The sequence below is a fragment of the Asparagus officinalis genome, chromosome 8, assembly GCF_001876935.1.
Source record: "Asparagus officinalis chromosome 8, Aspof.V1, whole genome shotgun sequence".
NCBI classification, from domain to species: Eukaryota; Viridiplantae; Streptophyta; class Magnoliopsida; order Asparagales; family Asparagaceae; genus Asparagus; species Asparagus officinalis.
This window is the reverse complement of record NC_033801.1, coordinates 125,684,053-125,696,055: the sequence shown is the minus strand read 5'-3', so window position 1 is coordinate 125,696,055 and position 12,003 is coordinate 125,684,053. Positions and strand designations below refer to the sequence as shown.

General features: G+C 44.0%; 1 protein-coding gene across 2 annotated transcripts in view; it reads left to right on the top strand.

Annotated features, from left to right (window-relative positions):
• The window catches only part of LOC109820481 (methylesterase 17), a 26,937-nt gene continuing 20,419 nt past the window's right edge, over positions 5,486-12,003 (top strand). Inside the window, exons 1-2 of one of the 2 annotated variants that reach the window (XM_020386631.1) lie at positions 5,486-5,762; positions 6,125-6,265. In XM_020386631.1, the coding sequence (XP_020242220.1) occupies positions 5,535-5,762; positions 6,125-6,265 (369 nt within the window). In that variant the 5' untranslated portion in view covers positions 5,486-5,534. The remainder of the gene's footprint in view (positions 5,763-6,124; positions 6,266-12,003) is intronic. The other variant, XM_020386630.1, reaches the window with a different exon arrangement.

Sequence of the window (12,003 nt, the reverse complement as noted above, 5' to 3'; positions counted from 1 at the left end):
GTCTACGTCCACGAGAGGGGGTTTCACTATGAAGGAAAAATACCAAATTTATACAAGTTCTCTCTTCCTCTCTTTCTTTTCTCTCAAAACTCCACTCAAGAGATTTTTTCCCCACACCATTTCTCTTCACCCTATCCCTCTATTTATAGGAGAGAGACACCGATCAAAACCAAAAAATGGGCGGGCGGAACGCGCGCGCAAGCGGGAAAAGAACGCGGGAAAAAATCGCGCGCGTGGGCTGGTAGGCGGCAGCGTGATCTCGAGCTCATGGCCGCACAGAAGGACAAGCGGCGTAGTGTGTTGTGCGCAGCGAAAATTTCGGCAGAGTTTCTGGTGCATAATAATAGAGAAATTTCCCAATAAGAATTTCTGTCTCACAAAAGAGACAAGAATCTAAAGCGAATATCTCAACAAAGTAAGATATCGGCTCTTCCTCTCATCAGTTCTAGGACTGACTTGTCGAGGGATCCTAAAAACTATTACAATGACCACAAACACAAACAAACCAATTTTTATGTGGTTCGGCAAATTGCCTACGTCACGGGGCAAGGAGGGGGAGATCTACTATTAGAGAGAAAAAAATACAAATGGGTTTACAACTCTCACAATCTAAACTCTCAAATAGGCTCTTTGCTTTTCTTCACAAGAAAAAATGTCAGCTTCCAAATACTTTTTCTCTCTGCACAGAGCTCTAGGATTTCCCCTGCTGCAGTCGCCAAAGCCTCTGCCATGCCTGCTGCAGCCGTCCTTTGCTCCTGCTTTTTCCCCTCTGCCTCAATCTTGCACCTGTAGCCGCAATTTTTCCCGCAGCCACAAAGTTCACACAAAAAAGGCTCCTTGCACAGAACCCTAGGGGAAAACATTTGCTCCTTTATACACATTGTCTTTGGGTGGACCCCACACGCTAAGAAACCGCGTCTGCAACTATCACGAGAATTCTACTCGTATGGTCCCCACATGCTTGAAACCGTATGCTTTGAAACCGCCTTAGTCTCCCACACGTCGCTATCCAGCAATTCTCCACCTCGGTGAAGTTTTCTCAAAACTGAGCCGACATCAAAGCATCCAAATGTCCCACTTGTTGTGTCCAGTACGCCGTGAAACAATTCACGACAACAGACTCCATCCACAACAAGTCGAGACCCAAAGGGGAGTGCGAACACTCACCCAAAACAATAGTGTCTACTCACCAAATCGATCTCACCCCCGTCAAAATCCAACCCGGCTGTATCATAAATGACTGCCTACGTATCCTCTTGCCCAAGGAATCAAGCCGAACATAGTTCACCCAAATGGCCGCGAAACGACCTCAATCCAATAGAAGAGTTCATAACCCTTCTCCAATATCATCAACTCTGCGGCTGATAGCACCTCCTATGGCCTCAAACACCTCCACTTGAGGTGAACCAATGATCATATCCAAACTATGTCTGCCAGCTACATTCGAATCAAAATCCAACTCACCATCTGCATCCAAAACCAATTGATCCCGAAGCTGTGTCACCTCAGCTAGAATCCCAAATGATGCAGTATGATCTGGAGTAACATTCACCCAATGTAGAGTAGCCACTCTCCACCCGCTGCGATACCTCTAAGGTATGTCCAAAACTCTCCACCTGCTGAGAGTCAATTAGCTCCCTCATCGAAGCCTCAACCAAAGTGACACAATCAGATCTATTTTCCAATAGAGCTTTACCTCCAATCACAACAGTTGATAACTCTTTAATAGGATAATCCAAATATGTTGAAGCATCAGTCCAGAAACTCTTCTGCAAACCATCGCTCGACCACAAATACCGATCCTCCTCCAGCAAGGCACGGTTCTCCAAATTTGCCACCCTATCAAGTTGTCCCAAGATTTCCTTTCCAACGAAGTGTCTCGAAATGCTGTGAGCTCAGCTCCAATACAGAAATAGGTCCATCTTGTACCTCCTACCAAAACCAGAATGAAGTACCTTTACCTTTCTGTCTATCTTACACTTCTTCAAACTGTTAGAGACTACTAGGACTTTCTCCAATGGGGATTTGGTTACAACCCAAACACGCCTAGAACAGCCACCAACAAAAGAAACCAAACGCCTATTACCTCCCAATGATGCCCCCTTGGAAGGCCCCCAAACATCAACGTGAACTCCTCCAGAACGACCCTTAGCACGGTGAATAGAGGTGCCAAACTTTACCTTGGTCTTCTTGCTCATATTAACATGTTCACTGGACTTCAAACTGCAGGTCTTCGCACCCTCTTTCAATCTATGCGAGAAATCAATACTGGAATGGCCAAGCCCCAAATGACACAGTCTAGTCGAATTAATAGAAGTCATCAGTTCTCCACCTGTCACTATACCTCCAGTCAAGTAATACAGGTTATTCCTCCTGACACCCTTCATCACAATCCGAGAGTCTTCCACAATCTTGAGAACCATGTCCTCAATTCGAACATTCAGACCCTCTCCAACCAAAGCTCCAATCGAGATCAAGTTCTTCTTTAAAGAAAGAACATATCTCACATCATTTAACTCCCTAACAGTCCTGTCAAATATTTTTATGCGAATTCTTCCTATCCTAAGGATTTGACATGCACAGTTATCAGCCATGTACACCACACCACTATCCAGCTTCTCAAAACTGGAGAACCATTCCCTTCTAGGGCACACATGATAGGTCGCACCACTATCCAACATCCACTCGGATTCCTCCGAATAGCTACATATAGGACTGATAAAAAGCGAATAAATAGAAGAGTCAGAATTATTACCATCTGATACGATGTTTGCTTCTGATGATGGTTGCTTTCCTTTTTCCTTCTGCTTATTCTTCATCCATTCGTCGAGCTTTAGGCAGTCTTTCTTCCAATGACCAGTCTTCTTGCACCAAGCACACTGATCTTTTCCAATTGTAGGATGTCCTACTCTAGACTGTGACTTCCAATTCTTTCGGTTTGGACCCTTCCCTCTTGCGATCAATGCCTCCGCTACCGGCTCAACTGAAGCCTCCTTATCCTTCTTTCGAAGCTGATAATCCACAAGTGCAGCGGTGACCTCACTATACGAAATGGTTGCCTTCCCATTAATCAAAGTAGGACGAAGGTCTCATATTCCTCGTCGGGCAAGGAACTTAACAACATCAATGCCTTATCCTCATCTTCAATTATAACATCCACGTTCGTCAAATCCACAAGAAGCTTCGTGTAGTGGTTTATGTGATCTCTAATGGAGGTTCCCTTCTTCAATTGGAAACGATAAAGTCTCCTCTTCAAATGCAAGCGATTTTCCACACTCTTGGTCAAATACTTGCTTTCGAGAATCTCTCAAATCTTCTTCGTGGAAGTCTCATTCATCACATTATATTTTAGATCTTGAGTCAAACAAGACCTAATCACACCACACGCCGTTCGATTTATCTTCTTCCAAACCTTCTCTTCAATCTCATCTGGCTTGCCATCTAACTCCAAGGTATCCTCCAAATTCTGCGCGTTCAGCGCATCCAAAACCTCGCATCTCCATAATCCAAAGTTGTTTGTGCCATTAAATTTCTCCACATCTATCTTCATAGAGTGGATATTCAAACTCTGAATGGTCTTCACGCCAGAAGCACCACCCTCGACACCCAAAGCACCTTCTTTCCCCGATATCTTTCTCAACGCACCAACGAACGAATAATAGATCCAAAACTAAAAAGATAGAGTCTTTTACCAAAAGATCCCACCTTTATCACCAAATGAAGCCCTAGACGAGCCTCCAAATTGATCTACTCCTCCAAATAGCCCAAGCGTAGCCCGAGCTCTGATACCACTTGTTGTGCGCAGCGAAAATTTCGACAGAGTTTCTGGTGCACAATAATAGAGAAAGATCCCAATAAGAATTCTCGTCTTACCAAGGAGACAAGAATCTGAAGCGAATATCTCAACAAAGTGAGATATCGGCTCTTCCTCTCATCAGTTCTAGGACTGACTTGTCGTGGGATCCTAAAAACTATTATAATAGCCACAAACACAAACAAACCAATTTTTACATGGTTCGGCAAACTGCCTACGTCCACGGGGCAAGGAGGGGGAGATCTACTATTAGAGAGAAAAAAAATACAAATGGGTTTACAACTCTCACAATCTAAACCCTCAAATAGGCTCCTTGGTTTTCTTCACAAGAAAAAAGGTCGGTCTCCAAATACTTTTTCTCTCTGCACAGAGCCCTAGGATTTCCCCTGCTGCAGTCGCCAAAGCCTCTGCCACGCCTGCTACAGCCGTCCTTTGCTCCTGCTTTTTCCCCTCTGCCTCAATCTTGCACCTGTAGCCGCAATTTTTCCCGCAGCCACAAAGTTCACCCAAAAAAAGGCTCATTGCACAGAACCCTAGGGAAAAACATTTGCTCCTTTATACACGAGCGCTGCTATTTGGCTCGCTCCCCTCGCACCTCGCGCCCAACTCGCTCAGCGAGGAACAGGGGATGGGGCCCACAGCTGGGCCCCACCCCCTGTTCCTCGCTTAGACCATCTCCAATGGCCAACAATCTCAACAATTTTTTGATGCAATGATAAGGCAAGTAGGAAGGCATTTGAAAAGGAGGGGAGAGAAAGTGAGGAGAAAGGCAAAATTTGCCTTCCTGTTAACTTTCAAAATGGGCCCCACATGTCATAAACTTTTTATAATTATTCTCACTTTGTTTTTAAATGACTTTTTTGATCAATAATTATTTGAAATTAATTTTTTATTTTTTCACCACTATTTATTATTTTTCAAGATCTATAAATAGAGATTAAGTTTGTATTCTTTGGACACCAAAAAAAATTTAAATTTTTGCTTAGTTATCATAGTTGAGTGATGTGGAGGAAAGATAAAGTAAAAAAACTTTTTGAAAAACTAGTTGTTGTGAAGTTGAAAGGCAATTGAAAAAGGCAAGTGATGTGGAGGGAGAATAAAGTGAGGTGGAAGGAGAGAGAAAAACAATATTTGCCTTGCCATTGGAGATGGTCTTAGCGAGTTGGGCGCGAGTTGAAAATGGAGCGAGTCAAATAGCATTTTTGTTTATACACATTGTCTTCGGGTGGACCCCACACGCTAGGAAACCGCGTCTGCAACTATCACGAGAATTCTATTCGTGTGGTCCCCACATGCTTGAAACCGTATGCTTTGAAACCGTCTTAGTCTCCCACACGTCACTATCCAACATGATGGACTTCGTGGCCGCACAAGGGACAAGAGCTTGTGGCTCTTGTGCGCACGACGAGGCCCACAAGCCGCTTGAGCTGGGCGATGGGATGGGGCACACCCATCACGTGGGTGTGTCCCCCCTACGTACACAGATGTACGTCTCGATATCGGTAACCTCCAGCTGGCAAGTATAGCATGAACAATATCCACAGTTTCATAATCTGGAATATGCCGGCAAGTGCAGAATTATAATAATTTTATACACGTGAAAGCCGGCAAGTACGTTACGTATACCAAACTTGTAGTATTAGTATATACATTTACCGTCCAATATATATATAAACTTTGGGTGGTAAAACTTAAAAGATCGATCGATGATCTCTCCCAAATGACGAAGCCGGCGCCATCGCGTCGCTTTGTCTTGGTTCACGTCGGCCATGGAGCCTGGTGCTGGTTCAGGCTCCGGCTGCTTCTCGAGGCCGACGGCCGCGAGGTCACGTGCCTCGACCTCACCAGCGCCGGGGTTCATCCCTCCGACGCCGATTCGGTTGTTAGCTTCGAAGAGTATGACAAGCCTTTGGTTGATTTCATGTCGTCACTGCCGGAGAACGAGAAGGCATGGCATGGCATAAATTATTTATTTATTTTCTGGTTACTTTTTCAAAAAAGGACTAAATTTAGAGAGATATTACATTTTTCAAATTTACAAAGGTATACATAATTAAGCCTCAATCTTTGTCCCTTCGCCTTCTCCATTTTTTTTTGTTTTTCCTATGCCTATCTAAACTTTGCAAGCATCGCGTGTGATCCAGGTTGTTGAGAGGTTTCTAGTATGACTCGTATGATCTTGGGTTTAATTCCTAGTGATTTTATTATTAAAAAAAATTAAAAAATAATCTACAATTGCCACATTAATTTGTATCAGAAATTTTTGTCGCTAATTTGTTTTTTACCTGCATTTTATTTTATTTTTTTCAGGTAGTATTGGTAGGTCATAGTGCAGGCGGACTATCTTTGACTCACATCATGCATGAGTTCCCTGAGAAAATCTCTGTTGCCATCTTCATTGCTGCTACAATGCTTCCTTCAGGGTTCCTCTCTGAACAAGACATGAAAGATGTGAAATTTTCTGAACTCATCTCCTTAAATTGTTATTTATTTGCAATTTACTTGGTTCTTCATCCAAACCTCAGCAATCCTTAGTGCTTGATATATAATTAGTTTGTAGCTTTGATTTAGTCAAATTAATGGTTATTTTGACATAATAGGTGGTTTAAATATTAAGTATATATCACGTTTCAACAGGAAGCTATTCAAAATTCTCATTATCATTTGATAAATTGACCTCAGTTACGCTTATCATAAGAAGAAGGAAGTAACCTGTGGCCGGCCTAGAAATATCCTAAATCTTATTTTAACAAATAATTAAGGTAATTAATATTTGAGCTAGATACAGAAAATGATTATTTTGGCATATATGCTCCCTAGTTTTTGAGCTATACATGTGTGATAACTTTTAGAAATTAACTGCAGGTATTAACCTAAGCATTGTGGAAACGGTCTAACACAAATAGATTCTAACACAATTAGATTCGAATTAGGATCTTCTTTGCTTCTTTGCATGTTCTTTATATGCAAAATTAACTGCAAGTATTAACCTAATCAGTTATTAAACAACGAACGATTTTGATTGTGAATTGTTGTAATACCCCCAAGAAATTAGTTCGACATCGGATGGGGACTAAAATGAGAGTGTTTATGAGGTAAAGTGCGGGGTTCAAGCATAGCATTAGCTAAACAATTTTGGCAGTGATTTGAGCCAATAACATGCTACACTCAGTGGGTCACATGGCTTACACCACGTTAATAGGCTCATGGGTTTGGGTAATGACAAATGGTACCATAGCAGTTAGCCAGTCGAAAGTATGAAATTAGTAAGTGTTATGCGGGACTAAATACTATATACCGTTGTAGGCTGTCTAAAAATCACAATAGATAGTTAATCCCCCATCAAACACCGATGATGGAAGTTACAATCTAACGACTTCCAGAAGGCTACAATTTGAGGACTTTCACGTAGAAGGTTACAATCTGACGACCTTCACAACAACTAATGAAGACCCCAATTCAACAGCATTCACAATCAACATCGGGAGTTACAATCTGACGACTCTCATATTTTCAAGGAGCCAAGACGAAGATTACAAGAGGACGATCTGTGCAAAGCTCTAGCAAAAGAGACTACAAATTGACGGTCTCTTCATATTAGAATGCAGATATCTCTCAAACCGTAAGGAATTTGGCAAAACGGAGGAAGCGAGCCGAAGCCTTCGGCTTGGTTCGGATGGCCCCGTCTCGTCGAGATAGCCGATTTTCATATGTAATTCGTCCAATTCCGACGTACGGTTTGAAAGTTATGACCTGTTCTTCGCAGCAAGTCATGTTCTGAAGTCCGTCTGCAAGACCGGACTTCGTCAGAACATTGAACTCAGTCTGAAGCTCGCCAAGCCCGCCTAAGGTTCGCCTCTGCATTACAGAGTCAAAGCGCACATGCTCAACTCTGCGTTTTCAACATCAAAACGCAGAGTTAATCTCTAAAATAGCACAACTGTGCGTTTTCAGCCGTTAACAGGCTCAACTCTGTGTTTTCAACATCTAAACGCAGAGTTAATCTCTAAAACAGCACAATTGTGCGTTTTCAGCCTTTAAACAGGCACAACTCTGTGTTTTCAACATCTAAACGCAGAGTTAATCTCTAAAACAGCACAACTGTGCGTTTTCAGCCTTTAAACAGGCACAACTCTGCGTTTTCAGCCTAAAACGCAGAGTTCATCTCTAAAACAGCACAAACTGTGCGTTTTCAGCCTTTAAACAGGTCAACTGTGCGTTTTCAGGCCAACTGTGCGTTTATGGGCTCAACTGTGCGTTTTTAGCCTGAAACAAGCCAACTGTGCGTTTATGGCCCAACTGTGCGTTTACAGCACGAATTGTGCGTTTTCAGCCTAAAACATCCCAACTCTGCGTCTCAGAGTTCATCACGCTGCGCGGCCAGTGCGTTCAGCCACCAGAATAGGCCCAACTCTGCGTTTTTAGTCTAAAAACGCAGAGTGCGGGCCATGAACGCTACTTTTTGGGGATCCTTGATCGAGCATCTTGCCGCGTTCTGCAGCAACAAGGAGTTTTGGAGACCAGCAACAGGAGCTTCTTCCTTGGCTTATTAATCGAACTTTCGGTTCAAATCAACTCTTTTTCAAGAGTTCAAACTCGTTCAGAGTTATCAACTCGATCAGAGTTCAAAACTTGCTCTGCAAGTCCTTCTAAAACTCGTCAGAGTTATCAACTCGATCAGAGTTCAAAACTTACTCTACGAGTTCTTCTAAAACTCGTTCAGAGTTATCAACTCGTCAAGAGTTATTTCAAAACTTGCCACGCAAGTTCTCCACAGCGTCAAATCGTGAGGAGAAGACATCGTTCCAGTGAATCAAGACGTTCGGATCGTCAACGAGAAGCAAACTCGACACGAGCATTCGAGGGAAGCATCTCATCGCCACCATGAAGAACCCAGAATTAAACAAAGGGGAGAATCAAATCCATTCTCCTCTCTTTTGTAATCGGAATCCAAATTGTAATTGATCTTGAGAGGAATACAAGTCAAATTTTCTTTCTTTGTCTTTTTACTACAAATTTCCAACAAACAAAAGATGGCGACTCTGCTGGGGACTAGCTTCTCTGATGAAGAAGTGGTGGCGCAATCCGACGTTCATCTCATTGGAACGACCGTTGAAACTCTGATCATCGAGTTCGATCAAGCCAAGTTTGAGAAGGCCCTCTCCTCCGGATCCTTTAGCCCCAAGGTTATGCGCAAGATCCACAAAGTTTCCGAGGAGACTAAAGCTCCAGTTATGGCCAACTCATCTAAAGACTATCTCCCATGGTGGTTGCACTGTTCATACAGTCCCCTCCCTAAAGGAGAAGACTCGATTTTGGCACAACGCCAAAAAAGCCGATCCTCCAATCAACGCGAACTTCGCGTTTATGAGCCTCAACTTGAGCTCTGCAGAAGCCAAGCTAAACACAACCCTCAGGTGTGCGTTTCCCAGATAGAACGCAGCTGTCAGAGGCGCGTTCTAACATCAAAACGCAGACCTCAAAACTGCGTTGATTTGGCAGAACGCAACTCTCAGGAGTGCGTTTCAGAACTCAAACGCAACTCTCAGGAGTGCGTTCTATCATTTAAACGCAGACATCAAACCTGCGTTGATCTGGCTGAACGCAACTCTCAAGAGTGCGTCCTAGAACCTGAACGCAACTCTCAGGAGTGCGTCCCAGAACCAAAACGCAACTCTCAGGAGTGCGTTTCGCAAACTGAACGCAACTCTCAGGAGTGCGTTTCTGAATCCGAACGCAGATCGCAGGACTGCGTTTCACTAGCAAAACGCAGACTTTGGTCTTGCGTTAATCAAGCTAAACACGACCCTCATGTTCCTTCTTTAGAACACGATGTGATTCGTCGTGTTCAAAATGATCAACATGGATTTAAAATTCATGTTTACCAAGAACCAGTCCCATCCTTTAACGGACAGGGGGTTCCATCTCTACCCTCACGCTCTGTGAGAGGTGCCAAGGAGACTAAAGCTCCAAAGGTTGCTCCTATGCCAAAGGAAACCCTCTCCTTTAGTCGCCGAGATTACTCGAGCAGCCCTACCTCTAAAGGAGTGGGCTCAGTTTATGCCAAACGCAGCCCTCAGTGGTGCGTTGTGCAATCAAAACGCAACCTTCAAAACTGCGTTGATTTGGCAGAACGCAACTCTCAGGAGTGCGTTTCAGAACCAAAACGCAACTCTCAGGAGTGCGTTCAAGATCCAAAACGCAGACTTACAAACTGCGTTAACCAACAAAAACGCAACCGGCAAAGGTGCGTTTCATCAACAAAACGCAGACTTCGGTCTAGCGTTAGTAAAACAGAACACGACCCTCGTGTTTCTTCTTCAGAACACGATGCGATTCGTCGTGTTCAAAAAGATCAACGTGGACTCAAGATCCATGTTCACCAGGAGCCAGTCTCATCCTTTAATGGACAGGGGGTTCCATCTCTACCCTCACGCTCTGTGAGAGGTTCATCCCAAGTCTCTGACTTGCGGGAATTGCTGTCGATGTTCAACCGACCGACGAATGTCGTTTTGCTCAGTAATCGACGACATCATCACAGGAAGAAGACTTTAGAGGTTGAATACCTTGGAGTCACTTCTAACATGGTTGGTAGAGGGAGATCATCAACCCTTAGTTCTGACGAGTCAGAGACAGATCATTCTCCAAGCGTCAGAGAAATCGTTAACGAGTTTGAAGGAGTCTACTAACGCACTCGGACGCGAACAGGAGCCATTCCCCCTGTCAACTATCGGAGTTTGGCCAGAGAAACTAATTCCGATCACGAACACTCAGCCATTGCAGAGTCCCAGTCATCAAGCTCTTTTGTTGAACATAAGAGCTTCGCTTATACGACGGGAAACCATGAAGATCTCGCAAAGAGACTTGATGAACAGGAGGCCATGCTCAAATCTCAACAGGAGGCCATCAATGTCCACATGGCAGAACATTCGGAAGACCTTTCAAAGAGACTTGATGAACAGGAGGCCATGCTCAAATCTCAGCAGGAGGCTATCAATGAACTCATGGCCATGTTGACTCAAATCGTCGCAGACAAGGCCAAATCTCAGGAGACAGATTCGCCGCTTAGGCAAGAATCTTCCCGGAGAGGAAAAGCGTCTTCATCCCGACCTCACACAAGCAAAGGGAAGGGAAAAGTGGTTGATGATACAGCTTCTGACCAAGAAGCCCACAAACTGGAATCTGAGAACGAGCAGAATCTTCAGTCTGCCAAAATGGAAGAATTGGAAGCCCGCCTTAAAGCCATTGCTAACAGAAGCGAGCTCCAAGATGAGGGAGTTATCAGACCCTATCCTGCCGAATGGGATGCAGCCCCTTATCCTCCAAAGTTCGAGGTCCCGACGCTACAAACTTTTGACGGCACGGGATCACCGAACCAACATATTTATCATTTCAAGTCACAGACTGGAAATGTAATATCAAACGATGCCATACTGGCTCGATTGTTCATTGGCACCCTTAAGGGAATTGCCTTTGAATGGTTCAGGAAACTGCCTGCGGGCTGTATCCAAAAGTGGGCGGATCTAGAGAGACTCTTCCTGTCAAGATTCTTTGAAGAGGATACAGAAGTCTCCATCCATACCCTTCTCTCTACTAAGCAGAAGAAGAGGGAATCAGTCAAAGCCTTCGTCAAAAGGTTTCGAAATATGGCTTTGCGTTGTCCGACAGGTATGACACAGTCTACCCTAGTACAAACTTGTCGACACAATTTGCAAACCGACCTCCTAGCTCGAATAGGAGTTGCAGAATGCCGTTCTTGGAGACAACTAATCTCTCAAGGCGAGCAGGCTCAAAAAATCATTGCCAGGATCAAAGCTGAAGAACAAAGTAGGCAGGATCAGCCCGAGCAATCAGACCAAGCCCAATCTTCTCCTGAGCAACCGGACCAGGCTCACTCTTCCCAGTCAGAAGGGAAAGATACTACGGCCACTGAAGTCAATCCTCTTCAGTAGGATGGCGGGTCCAACAACTATCATGTTAACAGTTACCTCTGATAGTCAAACTCATCAGATAATGGCCTACCTGGTGATGTGATTCTATTCCGACTAAATGGATAGTGCCCCACTAGGTGATGTGCCTTGTCTACCTCTTTTTATTCCCCTGCTAAGACTGGGGGTTGATTACTTGGAATCCACTGGATTAAGAGTAATGAATCTTTCACATCGTCAAGTTAACATTACACTTCTGAC